General features: G+C 20.5%; 2 protein-coding genes across 5 annotated transcripts in view; one reads left to right on the top strand and one right to left on the bottom strand.

Annotated features, from left to right (window-relative positions):
- Window positions 1-26242, bottom strand: part of LOC122509526 (complexin) — a 577926-nt gene that overhangs the window by 318219 nt on the left and 233465 nt on the right. The window lies entirely within an intron of this gene.
- LOC122509520 lies at window positions 1207-3765 on the top strand. Its single transcript, XM_043623662.1, has 7 exons — window positions 1207-1503; window positions 1693-1755; window positions 2044-2106; window positions 2244-2303; window positions 2458-2505; window positions 2688-2813; window positions 3601-3765. Exons 1-7 carry the CDS (start codon window positions 1371-1373, stop codon window positions 3648-3650), a joined length of 543 nt encoding a protein of 180 aa, XP_043479597.1. The 5' UTR covers window positions 1207-1370; the 3' UTR covers window positions 3651-3765.

Here is a 26242-nt window from a genome sequence, read left to right as displayed (position 1 = left end):
GTTTTCTTCATGAAATATTTTCATTTTCAAAATTGCAATAAAAAAATAATAATCGCTTATTGATAATAATATGTTAAATTTAAAATTCAAATTTAATTAAATTATTATATAATAAATAAAATAATAAATAATATATAATAAAATAGTAAAATAAAATAATAAAATAAAATAGTAAAATAAAAAATAAAATACTAAATAAAATAAAAATTATAAATTAATTTAAATTAAAAAAAAATGTATGTGGACAATAGATTTCTTCAAAAAATATTTCACTTTATTAAGAAATTTTTTATCAAATACATATGCTTATTAATGTTAAAAAATATTTTTGTTACAAAATTCCAAATTTGATAAATATAAAAATTTTTTAATGTCTAAACTATAAAAAATATTTTTCTACCTAAAACAATAAAATTTAGTGGAATATAAAATAAATGTTTATATCACGTGGAACCTTGACAATTATCAAGAAACCTGAAGTTGTAATAAACTTTTTTAATAATAAAAATAAATAAATACTAGCTAGCCTTTTTTTCCTTTTCTTATAAATTTTCAAATATTAAATATTATAAATGTTTTAAAATTTTTTCAATTAATTCTTAGAGGATATTTTTAATCATAATCTGTCAAATTATTCACTAATTTAAAAAAAATTTTCTAAACTAAAATAAAAAAATTTTAAAGAAATTAAACAATTTAAACTTTTTTTTTGGACTCTCTTTAGAAAGAATTATTTTTTCTAACATGCTTGTCAAAACTATTTTAACAATATCTTTTAAAAAATTAATTTATTATTGTATTTAATTAATTTTTAATTAATTAATTGTTAATTCATAATTAATTTGTAAATTTTAAATTAATTTATTATTATATCAATAATTTTTAATTAATTCATTTTTAATTCATAATTAATTTATTGTTATATAATTATATTTTCAATAAACTCATTATTAATTTATAGATTAATTTATAATTAACCCCAATTTTTTTAATGTGTGTCTAAAGAGTTTAAAACTTTAGTTTTTTTTTTTTTGCATAAAAATATAAAAAAATTTGAAAAAATAAAGTAGATTACACTGTAAAAAATTCGTGTGTCTTTAAAATGAAATAATTTTCTATTACTCTTTCACAAAAGAAAAATAAAAAATTATTTGCGTCGCATTCTTTCATAATAAAATATGTAAATTATCAGAAAACTATAAGTTTCCACTAAAAATACTATTTGTTCAAATTCAAATGCGCAATTTTAATCGAGACAAGAAAAACTCAACATATCCTAAAATAATAATCATTTTGTTGAAAAAGAAAATTTTCTTTAATTTAAATTTTCGTGAAATTATTTTTATAAAAATTAATTTTCAATATTCAACATGAAAGTTAAAATTTCAATAATTTTATTCGTTTTCTGCTCTATAATTGGTAATCATCAATTTATTTCGGCCTCGATCGACGTGAATAATGAAGCAACAACCGTTTCTGGACAAGAAAATAATGAAGATTTAAGTTTGTATTAAATTTGGAATGAAAATTATTGAAAAAAAAATAAATAAAATCTCAACTTAAAAATAAAATTTCTTTTTTTAAAAGAAATTTTTAATTTAAAACAAAAATGTTTCATAAATTTTTAGATTTACTTTTTTTAAATAAAAATTGCTCAATGTCCAATTAACAATTATCATCAATTAATTTCAGTCACTGACCACGAAACGTTTAATGCTGAAGAAGAAACTAATTCTACCCCGGAAAATACTAAAGGTATAAATGAATTTTAATTTAAAGTATATATATATATATATATATATATATATATATATATATGTAATAAAATAATTTCGTTAAATCGCACTTAAAAGCAGAACTAAATTTTTTTCATTAAAAACATTTAGACTTTTTTTTTGTAACTGTTAAAATAAAATTAAGAAAAAGTTAAGATAAAATAGTCTTTTGTGAAATATATTTATATTTTGTTCTTATTTCTGTTGAATTTTATTCCCTTCATGCGCTATAACTATTTAAAATGTTATTTTTATCAATTGATTTTAGCCGACGACGATGTGTTTAAAATTGATGAAGGAACAACTGTTTCTGCACCAGAAAATAATGAAGGTATAAATTTATTTTTATTTCTTTATTTAACACTAAAAATTTTCCAATTAAAATTACAAAATAAAATTTAAATTGCACTTAAAAGGAGAAATAATTTTTTTTTCCTGCAAAATATTAATATTATCTTTTGATTTCAGTCACAGACGCACAAACCAGTCTTAATGAAGATTCAACAAAACCTTCTACAGAATTACCTAGTATAAACATTTTTTTCCAATTTATAAAATATAATTGTTTTACAATAAATTTAATAACTATTATTAACTTTTTAAAATTAACCCTTTTTTTAATTACAAGTATTATAATTTTCTTTAGCATACTAGAATTTATTTAATTATTAATCAATTTCAGCCATGAAACTTAAAAATGAAGTTTTCGATTCATTTGAAAAAGCTAAAGGTAATTATATTTCTCATTTATTGATTTCCATTTTATTATAAATTACAATGTAAAATTTCAAGTGTTAAGAAAATTCTAATTATTTCTTTTAAATACTAACATATTATATTTTTTGAAAGAAAAAAATATTTTTTTTAAAGAAACTAATTACAGAATAATAATAATTATTATTATTATTTTAGAGAAGTGCGTCTTAACCTACGAGATAAAGATTCCTAAAACTTACAACTCAGAAGACTATAATATTTATTTATTGTACTTCTGCATAGACCAAAAATATAAATCTTCTAATTATACGACAGCAGCTGGTAAATAAACATTTAAACTTTATTAAATTATTATTATTATTATCATTGTTATTAAAATTATCAGTTGAAGAATTACTAAAAAATAGAAGAAAAAAATGAAAAAAATAGGGTAAATGCACTAGTAGTCGGACACTTAAGGATACAATCTTAAATTATGCTTTTTTTCTTGAAATAGCAAATATCTACTGTGTTTATAAGCACATTATTAATTAAATGAGTTCTTCAGGATTAAAAGTCATATAAATTTGTTACAAATAGTTGAGTATTTAATAAAATATAAACATTTTAATAAAAAATTACGAATGCTTTAGTAGTCGGACATCTGTCAGATATTTTGAATTTATAAAGTAAAAAAGATAATTTTTTAATTGCTATCTGCTGGAAAATGGAATTAAAGCATATTAGAAGTTATTAATATAATATTTAAACCCTATAAGTTTTAATATTTATGATTAATTATCAACAAAACTTTGTGCCACTCATCGCGCTACTCGAAAATGGTTGTATCTATAGTCGGACACCATGATTTTTAAAGCATTAAATAAAATATTTCTTGTTTAATTATTTTCGAAAATAACACTATTTTAATAAAATATAAACTTCACACATTCGTCTAGTATACTTTTTAAAGCAATTATCACAATGCATTATTATTTATTTGTCAAAAAACACGAAAGTGTCCGACTACTAGTACTGTCCGACTATACCCGCACTTACCCTATAATAAAAGAATTAAAAATAAATAATAAAAAAAATTAAATATAATTTTTAATTATTTCAATTTCAGAAAGTTGTATTAAGAAAACTTCAGATGGACACTACATTTGCACCTGGTAATCATTGTTAAATTTTAACTTGAATTATTTTTTAAGAAAAATTAACAGTACATTCTGTAAAAAACATTCACAAAATTCTATGTATGAATAAATAAAATATTATTATCAATTATAAAGTGGTCTATTAAATTAAACTTTCCTGGTCATTTAATTTTTAAACTACCAAAATTATAAAAAATAATAATAATAATATAGAGCTTAAAAAATTCTTTCGACATTTAACATATTTTTTAATAATAATTATTTTTTAATCTTAAAAAATTAATAAAACTAGATAATAATCAAATTTTACCATAAATATAGCGAAAATTACTTTATAATAATTATTATTTTTATTATTATTATTATTATTATATTATTTATTACATTATATATTTATTATTTTGATTATTTTATTTTTCTTATTATTACTTTTATTATTATATTGATCGATTTGCGAAATTTGTTGTTTCAATAGTTTTTAAACTAGTTTAAATTTTTTAAGATAGTTAATAAAAATTGTAAAAAAAATATTTCTAGAAAAATTTTGCTGAGCATTAGATTGAGATTGTATGAGATTAATATGTCACGAAGTTTTAATAATATTTTTATGCTAAGTCCAATGCAACGCTTCATAATAAATTAGATTTGGAGAAAAAATATTTTTCCATTGTAAATTTTTGAAAATTATTAAAAAATAATCTTAATATCTCTATAATGATACTTACAACTTATTGATTATATCAACTATATTCAATAATTTATTGGTTTAAATAAATAATTTTCAAAAAGAAAAAATCTTTCCTATCAAGAGAAGAAGATGAAAATGTAAATTTTAATTAAAATAAATTTAATTTAATATTTGCTTCTTCTCAAAAATGATTTTAAATAAAATTAGTTTTTCATTTAATTATATTACTGGAAATTTTTTTTTTTAATAAAAAGAAATAATATATTTTATAGATAAAAATTAAATAAAAGATGAAACTAAAAGAAATTGTTTTTACATTGAAAATAATTTTTTTTTTCTGATTTTGATACTGGAAAACTGTCAGGAATGTGAATCATTTGACGGTTGGCAGTGCAAAAAGTTCTATAAAGAAAGTAAGTAAGCAAAGACGTCTGCTTCGAATGAAGAAAACGTTTACAACCATCTCGAGGCGAACTGTTGCATATTTCATAAATAAAGGTATCTACTTTTATTTTAGTCAAACAACTGGCTAGCAAAAGGCTTTAAAACTGTTGGGGGAGGTTTAAAGTTCAGTAAACGACCAAACTAAAGAATAAAAAAAAACAAAGAAAAAACAAAATGCTCGTAACGAACCCAAAAAAGAAAAGAAAAACTATAACAATCTTGACCTCCTTTCTCAAGATTCAGTTCAAAAATTAATTTAGAAAAAAGAAAGAAGGAAAAAAATAACGCTGAATTATCGAAATTGTTGATAAAAAAGAAACAATTTTGTTAAAAGAATATTATATTTTATCATTTTTTACTTTATAGTATACTTGAATTTAAAGCATTTATTTTTAATAAAGAATATTTTTAAATATTCTTGTAGAAAGTAGACTAAGAAGGAGACAGAAAGTTTTCTGTTTAATTTAAAATTAATAGGTCACTAAATATTGTTATGAATAAATAAATGTTTCACTAACGTTCAAGTTTTTTTTATTTGTATTGAACACAAAAACCTTTTGAAGTAATAGAAAAAGACTGCGAACAGTTTCAGATTTTTAGTAAGAAATTAAAATTTGAAACTAAGTAATAAAACTTTAAAAAATTGAGAGAGAAATTTTTCTTTAATTTAACTTTATCTGAGTTTGTATGAAAACAAAAGATGACGTCATTGGTAGTAAACAAAGATTGAGCCTTTCTTGATATAATGGATCTGAATTTATATTATGAAAACAATGGAAGGGAGAAATTTCAAGGACAATGAAGGGATCACAATAGTAACGGAACGAAACAAAAACAGGGCAAAGAGAGGGAGAAAATTTCCCAGCAAAAATTATTAAAGTCAGTATCATTTCGTATGTCGAGTTCAAATATAATCTTAGTAATAATCAAAAGTAATAAAATTCTTATCACAAAATTCAATTATGTTTAAAATTTACAGAAAAATCTCGACAAAATCCCAATTATTATCTATATAAATAATAAAATTCTTCTTCAAAATTCAATTATTTTCAAAATTTTTTATAAAATTCTTGTCAAAATTTCAAATATTTTCAAAAATTTTCTTCATTTCAATGATTTTTAATATTCACTATTTTAATAAAATTGTACGCAAATATTTAATTATTTTCATAAACAATAAAAATTTCACAGTAATTCAAATATTTACAAATTTTTTATAAGTAATACTTCTCAATAATTCAATTATTTTCAGAAATAATAAAACTCATCGCATAATTTCAATTATTTTTAATTATTTTAATCGAATTTCTTGAAAAATGTAATTATTCTAAAAAATTTTATTAAAATTCGTCAAAAGAATTCAATTATTTAAAAATTTGGTAATAATTTAATTTTTTTTTTTAAAGTTACAGTAACAATATTTTTATAACATAAAATAATGATTTTAACACTATTTTCATAAAATTTTCCAAGAGAATTCAATTATTTAAAAAAAATTTAATAAATTTCTACGCAAACCTTTAATTATTTTCATAAAATAATAAAAATTTCACAGGAATTTAATTATTTTTAGTACAATTTTAATCAAATTTCTCGAAAAATGCAATTAAAATTTTTATTAAAATTCGTCAAAAGAATTTAATTATTTAAAAATTTGCTGATAAAATTATGTATAAGAATTAAATTTGAAGAAACATTCAAATATTCAATAAATTGATTTTTTGTATTTAAATAATTAAGTTCTAGTAAAATTTTCTAATAAAAATTTATTTAAAAATTAATTTCTGTTAAAAACAAATTAATTTGAAAATTCTTAAAAAACTTTTTCAAAAATTATTAAGAATATTAAATTTATAGAAAAATTTTAGTTGAAAACACTAAAAAAAAATTTAATTTTGAACAGGTTACAAATTATTGCAGAAATTCAATTGTTTTCAAGAGTAATAAAATCCTTCGCAGAAATTTAATTATGTTTAAAAGTAGTAAAATTCTTTTTAGGAATTCAATTATTTTCAAAAATAATAAAAGTCATCGCAGAATTTCAATTATTTTTAATACAATTTTAATCAAATTCCTTGAAAAATGTAATTATTCTAAAAAATTTTATTAAAATTCGTCAGAAGAATTCAATTATTTAAAAATTTGTTAATAATTTAATAAGTTATTAATAATTAATAATAATTAATAATTAATAATTAATTAATAATTTAATAAGTAATTTAATAAGAAGTTACAGTAACAATATTCTTATAATATAGATTTTAACACTCGTTCCTCTTTAATTATTATAAAACATGAAGATATCGATCACTCCGAGTCTTCGACTCGGAGTAATCGTTATCTTTATGTTTTATAAAAATATTTTTAAAGTTTGTTTAATTTTAAAAGGTTTGAATTTAAATGTTTTGAAGAATTTTAATTCCTACGAAAAAATAATAATAATTAAATATTTTAAATATTTAAAGAAGAAATTATTGTTTAGGAATAATTTTACAATTATTAAAAATATTCGTAAATAAATTTAACAGTTACATTTTTTTCAATAAAATTTTTTTCCTTTTTTTCTAAAAGTTCAAAAGTTTTCAGTTTCATTTTCAATTAAATTTTCCAATTGACAAATATAATTTATAAACATTTTTTTCCTTTATTTTTAAAAAGCTTTGAATTTTATTAAAACAATTGAAATTAAGAAATAGAATTGATGCTAATTATTTCCTTATGAAAATTGAGAATTTTTTACAAAAATATTGAGAAACGGTAGGTAATACCCAATATTTTTCTCCCAAAAGAAAAAAATGAGTTTGTAAATTAAAAATTATGCATAAAATGGGTATATTTCCTACTTCTTAATAAAAATTTTTTAATAATTAACAATTTTCTAGTATTTTTTATAAATAAATAGGAGAATAATTTGCATAATCATTTAGATCAGTCAAACGAAATTTGTTATTATAGAAAAAAGCATATAATAAACAAATTAAATTTTCTAATTTGTAATATTATTTTATTATAAATCATGAAAAAATACCTGCGCATATTGTCGATTTGTCAAACAATATTTTTTAAAGAAAATAAAAACAATAAAAGCATACACAGAAACTAACTTCAAACTGCGGACAGAATGAATGAAGGAATACGGAGATTAATATAGTTAATTAAAAATTTGAATTTTTAAATTATTTCTTTGATAATTATATTTTATTTATAATTTATACAATTACTTATATTTCAATATATATATATATATTTACTTACGAAATAAACTCGACAGGGAACATATGCTGTTTAACTCACCTGAAACAAATAGAAAAAAAATACTTTATTTATTTATTATTTATTACAACTATTATTGATATTGTAATATTAGTAAAAGAGTTCTTTAGAAACTTGTTTAAAATAATTTTTTATTAATTTATTTAACAGTAAAAACCGAGGTAAAAACAATTTTAAAAATTCCTAAAGAGTGCACTCTTATTCATGAATTATATTTATGAATACTTTTATTAATGATGTTCGTCAAAACACAATGAAAAATAAATTAAAAATTCTATATATGAAAAATATCCCTTTATTTGAAAATAGTGAACCAAAAAAAAAAAAAAAAAAATGATATATCCTTCGAAAATTGGATGTAAGAAAGTAAAATAGAACTGTGTAAGGAGGGGGGGTGTAAAATCGACGTCGCGATAAACAATGGTACATCGGCGATTGTAAGCAATGCTGAAGAACTGGAAGTCTCTTTTTTCTCCTTCTTCTTATCCTTTTTCTTTTTCTTACCTTTCTTCTTTCTAGGAACAATTCCTAGAGTCCCCAGGGACTTGAGTTATTACATCTTGAACTGGCACGGCACTATATAAGAAGCAACGCGAGAAAAGCGGAAGTATAGTGAAGCGACGTAGTTACAGGTACAGCTCTTGTTTAGAGTTTTCTTCTCCCTCTTTCTCTTTCTCAAAAAAAAAGAAGAAGCGAAGAAATATTAACGGTTGCACTCTCCTAATATTAGAAGATCCTATGGGACATATTGGTCGCGATTTGTTCTCTCCCAGTGTCTGGCAAACGTTGTGTCTTGAAACATTTTTCTTTGAATCCGTATTGTATAGAAAAAGGATCAATTCTTCCTCTTCGATATATAGTAGATCTTTGAGCATGCTCTTGAAAAATAGTCTCGACAATTTTTAAAATTACCTTGTATTTGATACAGATGGTTATTTATTTTCAAAGTAAAATTTAGAGGGTAATTCTTTTCTTCTGTCAGAATTTTCAAATAGTAGAAAATGTTTCAAATTTTTATTCATCAAAAAGATGCCAATATTTTTTTTTTTCAAATGAAAATCGACAAAGAATTTTACGGAAAAAAAATATTTCTCCCGTAAAAAATATTTGCGATTTAAATAGGATAAATTCTTAATTTTCAAAGCAATTCGAAATAATTCAATTTTTACCTGATTATCCAGACATGACTTTTTCCCAGACCCTAAAGAAAATTCTGATTTACTCTAAAAATGATTAGATACTCAAAAAAATGTTCTATACACCATAACTTTATTTATAAATAAATATTAAATCATTATTATTTTCCATAGGAATTAAGAATGTCAAAAATTTCAAATTCAATTTCACCTTCTTGAAAATCAACAACTTATAAGAATAATGATAAATTGACTAAATAAATAAGAAAATAAAAATTTAAAAATAAATAAGAAAAATGATAAATTCATTTTCTTTAATTATAAGAATATTATTATAAAACACGACCGAGTGATAAAATCATTCAATTATTATTTTCTAGAATTTTTATTTTTAATTCTTCTATAAATCATTATTTTTAATAATTTTTGAAAAAGTTCTTTGAGAATTTTCAAATTTATTTGTTTACAATTTAATTTTACAAAAAATTTCGATTATTCGGAAATTCTTCAATTAAATCTTAAATTAGAAAATAAATATACTTCAAATAATTTAAAAAAAAAAATTCAATTAAACTTTTTGGGGAAAAAAAATTCTTTCTACAGAATTGTTACTTAAAAGAATGAAAAATTCTAATTTTCCAAGATTTTAATTTAAAACCTTTTTAAAATTCAATTATTTCTAAAAATTCACGCTATAATGCATTTAATATTCAATTATTATCTAAAATTTTAACTAAAATTCAATTATTTAAATTTTAAATACAAAAATAAATAAGAATTTATTGAATAATCAAATTTATCTCAAAATTGAATTCTCATATATGAATTTTATCAACAAATTTTTAAATAATTGAATTCCTGAAAAGAATTTCATTATTTATGAAAATAATTGAATCCCTGTAAAAAAAATTTATTATTTATGAAAATAACTAAATTATTGCGAAAAAATTTCTAAAAAATTTCTAAATAATTGAATTATTTTGACGAATTTTAATCAAATTTTCAAGAACAATTGTACTTTTCGAAGAATTCATTTAAAATTTTATTAAAAATAATTAAAATTAAATTAATTAAATAATTGGATTTCTGTGAAAATTTTATTTTTTATGATAACTATAGTTAAAACTTAAAAATAATAAAATTTGTAAAAATACAAATTGAATTGTTTTGAAAAAATTTTTAAGTTCGTACGAGGAATTTAATTAAAATTGTACTGGAAATAATTGAATTCTTCTAAAGATTTTATCACAATTTTTAAAAATATCTAAATTCCATCAAGAAGTTTTATTCAAATTATATTAAAAATAATTTAATTCTTCCGAAGAATTTTATATAACTTATGTAATGATTGAATTCTTGCAAAGAAATCAATTAAAATTATTTTAAAATAATTCAATTCTTTTGGAAAATTTTATTAAAATTGATAGATATTGAAAATAATTGAATTTCGACAAATTTTATGATAATAATAAATTGAAATTTTACTAAGAATTTTATAACAAATAAAATAATTGAATTCTTGCAAAGAAATTTATTAAAATTATTTTAAAATAATTCAATTCTTTTGGAAAATTTTATTGAAATAGTTAGATATTAAAAATAATTGAATTTCGACAAATTTTTTAAATTAATTAAATTTTTATGAAGACTTTTGTTAAAATTTTATGTAAATAATTGAAATTTTACTAAGAATTTTATAACTAATAAAATAATTGAATTCTTGCAAAAAAAATTTGTTAAAATTATTTTTAAATAATTCAATTCTTTTGAAAAAAAAAATTTTATTGAAATAGTTGGATATTAAAAATAATTGAATTTCGACAAATTTTTGAAATTAATTAAATTTCTATGAAGAATTTTTTTCAAATTTTATGAAAATAATTGAATTTTTACGAAGAATTTTATTAAAGTTTTTGAAAATAATTAAATTCTTTTGAGAAATTTAATTGGGAAAATGTATTTAAATCAATTATTAAATTCGATATTAAATTCTAATAAATAAATCATTTCGAATTCTTTTTTAAATTGAATTCTTTTGAAGAATTTTAATAAATTAAGAATAATTAAATTTTTCGTGAAATTTATTTAAAATTGTATTAAAAATAATTGATATCCCGCGCTTTAAATAATTGAATTCCTGTGAAATTGTTATTATTTAAAAAAATAAAATCGAACTTTGAAAAGAATTTTATAAAAATTTGTAAACAATTGAATTCTTTTGGAAAATTTTATTAAAATTGTAAATATTGAAAATCATTGATTTAAGGAAAATTTTTAAATATAATTGAAATTTTGCAAAGAATTTTAATACAATTTTTGAAAATATGAAAATAATTGAATTTCGGAAACGAATTTTATTACTTTTGAAAATAATTAAAACGTTTCATGTTTGAATTTTAATACCCTTGGAAAAACTGTGAAAGAAACAGTGTTTTTTTTTAAATAAAAAAAAAAAAAAAAAATTGTGAAATTAATTATTTATAAAGAAACATTTTTTTTTTTTTGGCAAAGATTAATTAAAGATTTTTCGAAGTTTAATTTATTTTTAGGTCAGCAAATGTAGGTTTAGGGGTATATATGTATATATACTTTCGTTCAATTTTCACCCGCGGAAAAAGTAATCTATGCTGCATATCTCGCCTATCACTTTGATAGCATGAAATGTATAGGGAGCCAGATGATTTCAAAGGTGAACACGAAAATAAAAGGCCTTTGATCTTGCATGTGCGGCAGAAAAAAATACAAAAATCGGGCAATCAACCAGCTGCCACACTGTAAATGGGAATCATAGCAATATTTCAGTATCTGTAGTCAAAACACTGTGTGTGATGAATTAAAAACCTGGTTGTCTAAATAATACCATCAATCGATTTTTTCCCCCCTTTTTTCTGCAACGGTAAATCTCAACTTGTATGTATTACTAGCAAAATTATTCTCGCTGTTATTAAGAAAATTTTAAAGAAAATTTTCTTTAAAAATTATCTTTAAAAATTATCCTTATTAAAATAATTTAACTAGTAAAACTTAAAACTTTGCCAAAACAAAAAGAAATGAAGAAATTAAAATTTCCATTTTACGTTCCAATTGATTGCAATAAACTTTGTACAAAAGTTCTTTTATGATTTGTGTACGAAATAGCAGGAATAATATACAGATATAATAAAATAAAAATTTATACTCGGTAATTTAAAATGATCGTGAAGAATGTAAAAATTTTTAAAGAGGCAATAACTTACAAGGTACTGTGTATCGTTAAGAAAAATGAGCTATAGTTTTTAATCTTGATAGTCAGGGTGAGAGGAAATATTTTTGTGAAGCCTATTTCCTTGTATGATTTTAGAACGAAGTCGGAAGTAACTTGCGTAATATCCGTTAGTTCAACCGCACTATATAACGAAGTGAAACTCAGAATATTTGCGACGTCGTTTTAAACTTGAAGCTAGAACGCTGCCACCTCTTATTAACATCGTTTGTTTCACACCAGCAGCGAAATTTGCTTCCACTGATTCATCTTATCTTGGAAAATGTCGCAAGTCTCTCAAAATAATAACCAAAGAAATTTTACTTTCAAGAAAGTGGAAGAAAGTTTTTTTTTTATTATTATTCACTATTTTAATATTAAAAAAAAAAGATTATTATTATTACAAGCAAATGTTACGCGCGCGGAACGTGATATTTAATTTATTATTATTATTATTATTATTATTATGCAAATTACAAAATTTTTTATTTTCAAATATGAATATTTTCGAATAATTTCAGATTCAAACTTGAAAAAAATTTAATTATTAACTAATTTACTAATTAATTATTCTTGTTTATTAATTTCAAAAATTTTTAATAATGGCATTTTTTCGAAAAGTAATATTAAAAATTTGTTTAAAATTCAATTCTTTCGTGAAATTTTCTTGGAAATAATTGAATTTTTGCAAAGATTTTAAAAAAAATAATTAAATTGTTTCGAAGCATTCATTAATTATTTATTAAAATTCGTTCGTGAAATTTTATTAAAATTTTAGAAAGTAATTGAATTTTTACCAAAAATTTTACTATTAATAAAAATAATTGAATTCTTACGAAGAATGTTATTATATTACTTTCTAAAATTTTAATAAAATTTCACGAACGAATATAATTAGTTTTTAGAATTTTAATAAATGCTTCGAAACAATTTAATTATTTTTTTAAAGTCTTTGCAAAAATTCAATTATTTCCAAGAAAATTTCACGAAAGAATTGAATTTTAAACAAATTTTTAATATTACTTTTCGAAAAAATTCTATTATTTTATAAAATATTCAAAAATAGTAAAATTCTTTGCAAAAATTCAATTATTTTCAAGAAAATTTCACGAAAGAATTCAATTTTTTTCTTAATTCTTAATTAATAATATTTTTTGAAAAAATTCAATTACTTTCTAAAATTTTAATAAATCCTTCGAAACAATAAAATTATATTCAAAAATAGTAAAATTCTTTGCAAAAAATTCAATTATTTTCAAGGAAATTTCACGAAAAAATTCAATTTTTTTCTTAGTTCGTTGTAAAATTGAAAATTATAAAACATTTTTTTTAATTTTTAATAATATTTTTCGAAAAAATTCATTTAATTTCTAAAATTTTAATAAATTCTTCGAAACAATTCAACTATATTCAAAAATAGTAAAATTCTTTGCAAAAATTCAATTATTTTCAAGAAAAATTCACGAAAGAATTCAATGTTTTTCTTAATTCGTTATAAAATCTTTGCAAAAATTCAATTATTTTCAAAAAAATTACAGGAAAGAATTGAATTTAAAAAAAAATGTTTAATAATATTTTTCGAAAAATTCAATTATTTTATAAAATTTTAATAAATTCATCGAAAAAATTCAATTATATTCAAAAATAGTAAAATTCTTTGCAAAAATTCAATTATTTTCAAGAAAAATTCCATGAATTCAATTATTTTATACAATTTTAATAAATTCATCGAAAAAATTCAATTAATAAAATTCTTTGCAAAAATTCAATTATTTTCATATTCGTTATAAATTTTTTTAAAAGAAACAAGATTATTTTAAAAACTTGAAACAAATTGTTTATGAAATGCAATTATTTTGCAAAATTTTTAATTATGATCTGCGAGATCTCAATTATTTTCCCAAATAATAAAATGTTTCGAAGGAATTGTATTATTATGAAATTTTTTGATAAAATTTCTTGCAACAATTCTATGATTTTCAATACATTAATTATTATTAATAATGATATTAAATAATTATAATAATATATTATTAATTTTTTATATAAACATTTAAATATTATTATACTTATTTAAATAAATTATGAAATTATTGAAAACACTGATGCAATAAAAGTAAAAGATAAAAAATTCAAAAACAATTTTAAATTTACACAAATAATAAATTTTTACTTCTTCAGTTATAAAAAAATTATTTTTTTATTTCAATTTCGTGTTTTTCTGTTTCGTGAACGTCGTTAAATTCAAAATTAAATTGTTTGAAAATAAAAGTTACTTGAAGATATATATATTTTAACTGCTTTAAAATATTTGTAAATAAATTATTATAATAAATTATTACACAATTTTTGAAATTAAAATTAACTTTTGTTAAATTAATCAAATGATAATGTACAATATTATTAATATTATACAATATTAATATCAATAACTAATATTAAAAAAAAAATGTATTTAATAATTTAATATTTTAATAATTAAGTCAATAATAATAATATTGCATATCAATAATATTATTTTTAATACAAATTCAATAATATAATTAAAATATAACAATAATATGTAATTAATATTTTAGAATCGGAATATATTATTAATCTACTAATTTAATCAAATAATATGGAATTATGATAAATCCACATAATTACTAAATAGATTTTCTATTTTCTCATTTATAAATTTACCATGACAATGAACACTGAAATTAATAATTTTGATCTAATTTTAAAAATAATTAATTTTGATTGAAAATAAACATTTTCATGTACGAGAGAATTATTTCGTTATTTTTAACGTAAAGAATATATTGAGAGAAAGTCTCTATATATACAAAAGACGAATATTTAAATACGTAACTTTACTAAATGATGAGCTTACTAAAAAAGGAGAGAAAAAAAGAATAATAGAACTATTAAAAAAAAAAGAAAAGTTTCTGATTATAAACGAAAACATGTGCACTTTGTGTAGTGGTTTTATCTTTTTCCACGCTATTCGTGTGATTACTGCAAAAAAGAAACATTTTACGCGAAAAAGAAATCCTCGTGATCTTTCGCAATGCTCTCGTTTTTACGACTTTCCTCACGTACTTTAGCTACACAAAATTGGACAAAATAAAAAGAAGTTAATAAAAAGGAAATAAAATCCAGACTTGAGAAAATGACACGCTTACATACACAGTGTGCTTGCAGTTACAAAATGATAGCGACTTAACAATATGCATTTTTATGAGACAAAAAGAAAAATAAAAGCATTTACTTTGATAAAATATGAAACGTTCTCTATTTTCTCTGTTTAATATGTAAAAAATACATTTGAAAAAAAAAGAATTTTTCAATATAAAATGTTACTTGAGAGATAATCTCACAAGAAAAATCGTATAATATAAGAAAAAAAAATTTCAAAAATGCCAAATAGTAAATGTCAGTTTACTGAAGCAAAATATTTCCTAAAATAATTTTAATAAAAACTAGAAAAGATTAGTTAGAGTCAGTAAAAATATTTTTAAAATAATAAAAATAATTTTAAATAATCTTCAAAAAATTTAAAATAGTAAATGTCAGCTTTACTGAGGCAAAATATTTTCGTTCAAAAGTATAGAAAAGAATCAGTTAGAGTCAGAAAAAATAATTTTAAAATTCATCTAATTTAGATAGAAATAAATAGTACGAGAATGCTTAAGTCAGACAAAACACAAAGCATCTCAAAATTCCTACAATCTAGATATAAGTATTTTGGTGAATTTTGTCATCAGAGATAACAAGTATTATTCTTGAAATTTATCTAACAGTAGTAAAATTTAATTTTAGTCAAACCGAGCACTGAGAAATTCAGAATAATTTGTATAAAAAGTAGTAAAAGTCAGCTTAAGTCAGACATAATAATAATAAATAGTCTTCTAATTAAATTTTCAGTAGTTAAGACAGATTTGAGTCAGACGTGACAATTAATATTCTTGAACTTTATGCAATAGTAATGCAATATAATAAAAGACAGACGAAGCATTAAAAAAAGGATAATTTTAATAAAAAAAGTAGTAAAAGTCAGCTTTAGTCAGACAAACGGCAAAGTATTTAGAAATTTGTGCATTTCTGATAAAAAAAAAATAAAATTCTCTATAAGTCCCTCACAATATTTTTCAATTAACCATTAATTCAAAAAAGAATTTAATTAAAAAAATAATGAAAAAATAATTTTCGACTTTAGTCGAAAATAATAATAATAATAATCAGGGACTTTCACGAAAAATTCGTGTCGTGCCCGTGCCGTGCCTTGGCACGACACGAAGTACGATTTGTAATTCGTGCCGTGCCAAGGCACGACACAAAGTTCGCTTGGTAATTCGTGCCGTGCCTAGGCACGACACGAAGTTTGCTTGGTAATTCGTGCCCGTGCCAAGGCACGACACGAATTACACTTACTAAATCGTGTCGTGCCTTAAATATTGCTTTTGAGATTCTACACAATATTCCATGCGTGCCTTTAAAACGTGCCTTGGCACGACACATTTCAAAAATTTTATTTGTGTCGTGCCTTGGCACGGCACGAATTACCAAACGTACTTTGTGTCGTGCCTAGGCACGGCACGAATTACCAAGCGTTATTCGTGTCGTGCCAAGGCACGGCACGAATTACAAAACGTTTTTCGTGTCGTGCCAAGGCACGGCACGGGCACGACACGAATTTTCGTTTTTTTTTCGTGTCCGTGTCGGTCCCTGATAATAATAATATATTGTCTTTTAATTAAATCTTCAGTAGTAAAAACAGATTTTTGTCAGACATGCCAATTACTATTCTTGTAATTTATCTATCAGTAGTACAATTTGATTTAAGTCGCAGACAACATTATTGAATTATTGAATAATTATTGAAAAATTTTGATTCTTTTAGTAAAAAGTAGTAAAATAGACTTTAGTCAGACAAACAGCAAATTATTTAAAAATTAATAAAAATAAATGCAATTTTCAATTAATTTTATTTAAAATTGTAAAAAAAATAATTGAAATTTTGCGATAACTTTTGTTATTTTTAAAAATAATTTAATTCTTACAACGAATTTTAATTTTTTTAAAGAATTGAATTCCTGTGAAAAATTTTATTTACGTAAAAACAATTAAATTCCAGAGTAAAATATTATTATTTATGAAAATAATTAATTTCTTGTGGAGAATTTTATTGAAATTTTTTTAAATCATTGAATTTTTCAGATTTTTTAAAAACTTTTTAATAATACTTAAATTCCATCTAGAAATTTCATTAAAAAAATTGAAAATAATTGAAATCTGACAAAGAATTAAAAAAATTCTTTTTTAAATAATTGAATTCCTGTGAAAATGTTTATTTTTAAAAAGAATTGAATTCTTGGAAAGAATTTTATTAAAATTTCTGAAATAATTGAATTGCTACGAAGAATTTTTATTTTTTACGAAAAGAATTGAATTGTTTCAAAAATTTTTACAATCATTTCTGACAGTAATTGTATTCCTAGGATGAATATTGTATTTTACGAAAATAATTCTATTCTATGATTAATTTTATTATAATTTTTCAAATTTTTAAAGCATTTTATCAAAATCTTTTAAAATAATTGAATTCTCAAGAAAAATTTTATCATTTATGAAAATAATTGATTTCTAGCGAAGAATTTTATTCAAGTTTTTTTAAATAATTGAATTCTCTTAAAAAAAATGTATTATCTGTGAAAATAATTGAATTCTTAAGAAGAATTTTAATGAAAATAACTGAATTGTAAAAGGAAAATTTTATTAAAATTGCAATTTTATTAACTACATGTACTATAACTAAATCTAACAAAATTCTTCAGAATTTTGTCAACATTTTTTAAAATGATAGAACTTTTAAAATAATTTTATTTTAATGTTTCGAAATAATTGAATTTCTCAGAACTATTTTTTTCAATTCTCTGAATATGTTTGAATTCTTTGGAGAAACTTCATTAAAAAATTAAAAATAATTGAATTGGTGGGAAGAAATTTATAAAAAATTGGTAAGTAATTGAATTCCTGTTAAATTTTTATTAAAATTTTGTTTAAATAATAAAATTCTTTTGTTAAATTTTATTAAAATAGTAGATATTAAAAATAATTGAAATGTGGAAAATTTCTATTTAAATTCATTAAAAATTGATATTTTCTAAAATTTCAAATTGAAACATTTGAAGTTCATCTATTTATGAAGATTGTAAACGCAACTTTTTTGAACTCGAAATAATTTTGAAATTTTTAAGTAAAATTATTCATTAAATAATTTATTCATTTTATGATAGTTGTTCGAGATTTAAGTTATTTAAAAAGAAATTATTGTCAGAAATAGAAAAAATTGAAGGGTTTGTATTAGAATTCTTGTCAAGAATTTAATAAATAATTATTATTTATTGAATAATTAGCTAAAGTACCTTTAGTACTAAGTTCTAAGTAGTAAAAACTCTCTATAGTCAGACAAAGGATTTGCGTATTCGTTTTTCTTACGAAGTAGTATAGATCAGTTTTAGTCAGCCAAAAAGTGTTGAATTTAATTACTAAAAGACAAGTAGGTCAAGACTACTGCAGTCAGACACAGCAATTTTAAATTCTTCTAGTTTTGCCAAAAAAAAAGTCAATAATTCGTCGGAATAATCTTTTTGAAACTCTCACAAAAATTAAAGAACTACAAATCGATGTCTTGTCATTCGGTACAATTTTCAAATTTCCAATTCACAAATCTTATTGTAACTCCAAAATTCGATTCGGTATAGATTTTTTCAGTTTAAAATCCCGAAAAAAGAGATTTAAAATTTACTAAATTATTCATTTGTTTCGACTAAAGTTTATTTGGTTCGAGTAAATTTTATTTGGTCCAATTAAAAATGTTATTTATGCTAAATAAATATTTCATCTAAGAGAAATATGTATAATTTAATAGACTCATCTTTTATTCTTTATCTCTTCTTTATCTTTTCTCCTTCTATTTGACTCAAAGAAATTATAATTATATTTGATTTAAATGAAACATCTCACTGGATGGAAAATTTATTAAAATTCGTTTATTTCATCGTTTTATTATTTATTAAAAATAGTTGGAAAATGTTAAAAATATTTTGCTAGCCACAAAACTACATGTATTTTAAATTTAGATATAAAATATTAAACACTGAGTTGAACGATATTTAGATATATTATAGGTATAATAGTCGACTATAAATGTACATTATAATAATGACGACAACGGTAATAAAACTATTATTATCCAGTGCTACAAAACGAAAGATTCCGTATTATTAGAAATGTATGTTAAATCATTATTTTTACTCAAGACTATACTAGAATCAGACAATATATAGACACACTAGATAAATATATATATATTTATATACATGCACACCTTATATATATATATATACAACTCATAACCGCGTAATCTATTTTACTGCTCTTTAAATTGTCAACTATTATTTTGAATTTACCCTTTATATTGTGTCACCAAAATTTAGTGGATCGTTTATTTCATTGCAATTTATCACCAATGAAAATTTTCATCGTTACAAAAACGAGCTATCGATTTTGTAATTAACACAATTTTTATATTCCCTATTTTGTATAATTAATTTTTTTATTTTATTTTCAAGATTCACTGATTTTTATCTCATATATTATGTATTTTAATTCGTTTACATTTTACAATAATATTATTATAATATTATTATAATAATTTTATAATTATAATAATTAATAATATTATTGCAATAGTAATAATATTATTACAATAATTTGTTTATAATAATTTTTATTTGTTTATTTTTTATAATTATTTATCATTTTTTATTAGTTACACTTAGGGAACAGTGGGGTTAAGTGGCCATACAAAGGGTTTTTGCATTACAGTGATCAACAGAGTGAACGAATTTTTACTCATAGCACTGCATAAATACAATACAAGCTAAGAACACTAGGATTTAAAAAAAATTTAATTTCCTAAGTAAAACTAAATAATGAATTTTCACGATTATTATTATTATTATTGAGTAGAATCATTTTGTTCAATAATGCATTTTTGCGTAAAGGTCAAGAGTTGACCTATTCTAGACTTTAGCCATATAGATATATTTATATATATACGTAAAGCCACTCATAAACCACTCAATCATTTGGCTTATCATGAAGTGTCAAGCACACACGATCACTTCACATTCTTTCAAATCAAATGCAGTGAATATTAATGCACTGACAGTTTTTCTTTTTACTTCTTTCTTTTCATTTTGTTTTCTACTTTCTCCTTGTTTTCCATTTGACAGTGAAATCAATTCGATTTTTAAAAATGAAGAATGATTTTTTATTTTTTAAAAAATTACCAATCTGTGAAAAACTGAAAATACATTTTTTAATTTTGAATTCTTTGGGAAATGAATCGGGTTTATTTGTTTTAAGAGAGGAAACTCTAAATTGATTCTGTGATGAATTTTTCATCGTATGCTTTTAAATAAATAACTAGCAACAATTCGCGCTGACTTCTCACTCACTTTTTAAAATAATATTAGCAATTTTAAAAATAATAGAACGTAAAAGTTTTTAATTCAAAATATTTTTTAATAAAACTAAAATATGAATTTGAATATATAGTTTTAATATTATTAGAATTATAATAATCATATATTCTGACATAGGGAATTCAGGGAAAAGTCAGGGGTTTAGATTAAAAATACTAAAAAGAATTAAATTCTTAGAATTCATAAAAAAAAATTCTGAATTTTTGTGTCTTTTTTGTTTGACTTATGAACTATAAAATTACCACGAATTCGATTACAAAACCTTCAATTTTATCAATTTCTGACAAAAATTACTTTTTAAATAACTTAAATCTTGAACAATTATATCATAAAATAAATAAATTATTTAATGAATAATTTTACTTAAATATAAAAGACTTAAATAAATTTTACTTAAATATATAAGAGTTACGTTTACAATTTTCGTAAATAAATTAACTTCAAACTGTTTCAATTAAAATTTTATAAAATTTCAATGTTGAATGAATTTAATTAGAAATTTTAATGAACTTACATTTTTGAAAAATTTTAATAATTCAAAATCTTCTAAAATTAGTTAAATTTGTCAATAATATTGAATTAATTATTAAAAATAATGGATTTATAGAAGAATTTCAGTTAAAAACAGTAACAAAATTGAATTTTGAAGAAATTACAAGTGATTGCAGAAATTCAATTATTTTCAAAAGTATTAAAATTCTTAGCACAAAATTCAATTATGTTCAAAATTTACAAAAAAAATCTCGTCAAAATCCTAATTATTATCTTTATAAATTAAAAAAATTCTTCTTCAAAATTCTATTACGTAATTTCATAACATTTAATAAAACTCTTGTCAAAATCTCAAATACTTTCCAAAATTTTCCTCATTTCAATGATATTTAATAATATACTATTTTAATAAAATTACCCCAAAGAATTCAATTATTTAAAAATTTGTTAATAATTCAATTTTTCTTAAGAAGTTCCAGTAATAATATTTTTATAATATAAAATAATGATTTAAACACTATTTTAATAAAATTTTCCAAAAGAATTTAATTATTTTCATAAAATAATAAAAATTTTCCAGGAATTCAATTATTTTGAGTACAATTTTAATCAAATTTCTTCGAAAAATGTAATTAAAATTTTTATTAAAATTCGTCAAAAGAATTCAATTATTTAAAAACTTGTTGATAAAATTTTGTATAAGAATTAAATTTTAAGAAACATTCAAATATTCAATAAATTCATTTTTTGTATTTAAATAATTGAATTCTAGTAGAATTTTATAATAAAAATTTATTTAAACATTAATTTCTGTTAAAAACAAAAGAATTTGAAAATTCTTAAAAAACGTTTTCAAAAATTTTTTAAAATATTTTTATTAAAAAATTTTAGTTAAAAACACTAAAAAAAAATTAATTTTGGAGAGGTTGCAAATTATTCCAGAAATTCAATTGTTTTCAAGAGTAATAAAATCCTTCGCAGAAATTTAATTATGTTCAAAAGTATTAAAATTCTTTTTAGGAATTCAATTATTTTCAAAAATAATAAAAGTCATCGCAGAATTTCAATTTTTTAATACAATTTCAATCGAATTCCTTGAAAAATGTAACTATTCGGAGTAATCGTTATCTTTATGTTTTATAACAATACCTATTTTTAATGTTGATTAATTCCAAAAAGGTTTAAATTTGAAATTTTTAAAAATCTTAATACCTAAGGAAAAATAATAATAATTAAATATTTAAAATATTTAAAAACGAAATTATTGTTTTCGAATAATTTTACAATTAAAGATATTCATGTATAAATTTAATAGAAGATTTTTTTTAATAAAATGTTTTCCTTTATTTTCTAAAAGTTCAAAAATTTTCAGTTTCATTTTCAATTAAATTTTCCAATTGACAAATATAATTTATAAACACTTTTTTTCTTTATTTTAAAAAAAACTTGAATTTCATTAAAACAATTGAAATTAAAAAATAGAATTGACGCAAATTATTTCCTTATGAAAACTGAGAATTTTCCACAAAAATATCAAGAAACAGGATTATTATTATTATTTATTTTAAAGAAATGCGTCTTATTAAAAAATAAAGATTAAAATAATCTGTCTCATCTCATGACCCACAAGTTTTGAACGTTCAAATAAACGAAGAATTTTCTATTAAAAAATAAATATTTCCATAAATTACAGTTTGCAATATTTTTTTATTTATTTAGTTACATACACGGGTATCAAATATAAATTAAAAACTTAAATTATTGCATTTAGACCCTAAAAAAAAATTAACCCCTAAAACGTAGGAATATAAGGTTCTGTCCTCTGGGTCACGAAAAAAATTTCTTTTTGTGTGCCTGTGTAATCAAATTATTATTTTTTTTTCTTTGTTAAACTTTTTCTGTCAATTATTGATATTTTTTTTTAACTTTTTCCGTAGTCCGTAACTTTCTTTAAATTTTGTAATCAACATTTTTATTACAACGCTACTTTTGTTTAAAGATTACATGAATTTAACGATACACGAGGCAAATTTCAGAAAAAAAAATTAGTAAAATTAACTTTGGATTTGGAAAATTTTTTTAAAAATTGTAAAATTTAATATTAAAAATGGTTATTTTCGGAATAATTTTTACTTTAACTGAATGAAAGAATACGGAGATTAATATAGTTAATTTCTCTACTCTCTAAATTTGAATTAGTAGTTTTCTACTAATGAAATAGTGCGGATTCGTTTACCAATTGAATTAGTAACTGTTTTTACTAATTTCTAGTAGTTTTTTTACTAATTATTAGTAGAAAATTTACTAATTTGAAATAGTAAAAAATTCGTGCTACTAATTGAATTAGTAATTTTCTACTAGCAATTAGTAAAAAACTACTAAAAATTAGTAAAAAAAGTTACTAATTCAAATTGGTAAACGAATCCGCACTAATTCAGATTTAGAGAGTAAAAAAAAACACTGCAAAAAAGATGTAAATTAGAAGTAACTTTGTAGTGAATTCTAAGAAACTTAATGTTTAATTAATTATAATTTTGATTTGTTTTAATGTTGTAAAGAAAAAATAGAAAAATTCTATAAAAGTTGTCGAGGGAACTTGCTATATTGGTGGTTATTATTATTATAATTATTAAACTATACAGTTCGTACAGACACGTTATGCGATATTTGAATGTACATAATAGTCGCGCACAGACACTAAGTATCGATTTTCACTATTATTAGCTCCGCCTCGACCCCTATTAGAATTGTAATGATGAATATTTTTTTTTCTATAGCCATCATTAATAAACGTTCTCTATACACAGCGAACTGTGTTTATAGTCTTTGCGACTCAATTGTCATTTTCAAATAGTCATTCGTCTTGTATTATAATTACTTTGGGGGAGGGATTGGAAAATAAAAAATAGAGAATGAGAGAAAGAGAAAGAGAAGTCAGTACATAAAATAATGAGTGACATATAATACCAAGGGGTAGTAACATGTACATATATATATATATACAGATGTACATGTGCAAACATACATCTTGCTGATATTTACCTGTGCGTGTTTACCCACAGGCAGTAAAATAGTACCTTCTCGTAGAGGAAGTACTCTGCTTGATGGATATTACTCTCGTGTTGTAATGAAACTGCAAGTACTTTGTCCAAACGTTCGCAAGACACAAGTCTTTTGTTTTTGTATAATGCTTTCTGGAAAAATACCCCAACTAATGAAGAATTTTTTTTTTTTTTTTTTGCATTTTGCTCTTTTTCTTAAACTTTATTCACTGGCAAAACTTAACTGTATGGCTGATTCTCAAAAAAGTTGTAATTTTTTTGTAAAAAATTTGATTTTTTTGAAAATTTCGTAAGTACATCTTTTTAATAAAGCTTGAAAAGAAAACAATTATTATTTTATTGATATTTGTGCTTAAATATCTTTTTTAATGTTATATAGACAATTTAAAAATTTTTACTTCAGAGAATAAATAATAAGTTTAAAAAATTAAGTTTTATTCATTAATAATATATTTATATTATTTAGTGTAACAAAACAAATAAATCGAATTTTCAGCAAACTTACTAACTGACAATTAAGTATTATTTCGAAATCAATTTTTAATGATACATGGTAGAAAAAATAAATTTTCAAATAAACATATAAACATTTTCTTAGAAAATAGCACAGCATTTTCAAAATCAATTTTGATTGATTTTTCAAATCAAGCCTAAATTCAAATGTTATAAAATGTGTCAACAAAAAAAATTATCTACTATTTGTTTTCTTATTCTTAATTAATTTAATTAATAAATAAAAACTTATTTTTACACCTGTTCTAAAATTTTTTGGAATAAAATTTTCCAGAAAAATTCAATTATTTAACAAAAAAATTTTTTTGATAAAATTCTACATAAACATTCAAATATTTTCATAATTAATAAAAATTTCCCTGGAATTCAATTATATTTACAAATTCTTTTTATAAACTTCGCAATACAAATTCTATTATTTTCATAAGTAATAAAAATTTTTACATAGGGATTCAATTATTTTTCATAAATAATAAAACTCATCGCTGAATTTCAATTATTTTTAATACAATTTTAATCAAATTCCTTGAAAAATGTAATAATTCTTAAAAATTTTATTAAAGAAAGAAAATTAAAATTAAAATCGAAAGAATTCAATTATTTAAAAATTTGTTGATAAAATGCTTTATGAGAATTCAATTTTGAGAAAAGTTTGATTATTCAAAAAATTATTTATTTTTGTATTTATATAATTAAATTCTCTTAGAATTTTCTAATAAAAATTGATTTAAAAATGAATTTCAGTTAAAATTTCAGATAATAATTGAATTTTGGAAAAGTTACTAATAATTTACAATTTTAGAAATAATTGAATTTTAAAGAGGTTTCAAATTAAAATCTCGAAAAATCTAAATTTTCCCATACTTTTAACTAATAATTCTGTAGAATTGATGTTTTTGAAAAAGTTTAATTGAATTTTTTTTTAAATTTTTATTTTCTAATGTATATTTAATTACCGAATTTCCGAATATTTGAAATGTCGTCCGTGACTTATTTTTAAATTTTTAATCAAAATTTTTATTACAGCGCTATATTTGTTTTAAAATTACATGAATTTTATGATATACGAAGTAAATTCCACAAAAAGGCCTAATAAAATTAAATTGTGACTTGAAAAAATTTCCTTCCAAAATTGTAAAATTTAATATTAAAAATTGTTATTTCCGGAATAACTTTTACAATTTTCAAAAACAATTTCTTAAATAAAAATAAGAAAAATTTA

Source organism: Leptopilina heterotoma, unplaced genomic scaffold, assembly GCF_015476425.1.
Source record: "Leptopilina heterotoma isolate Lh14 unplaced genomic scaffold, ASM1547642v1 Lhet_116, whole genome shotgun sequence".
NCBI classification, from domain to species: domain Eukaryota; kingdom Metazoa; phylum Arthropoda; class Insecta; order Hymenoptera; family Figitidae; genus Leptopilina; species Leptopilina heterotoma.
Note: the sequence above shows the minus strand (reverse complement) of the source record. Positions and strands in the feature narration are given on the sequence as shown.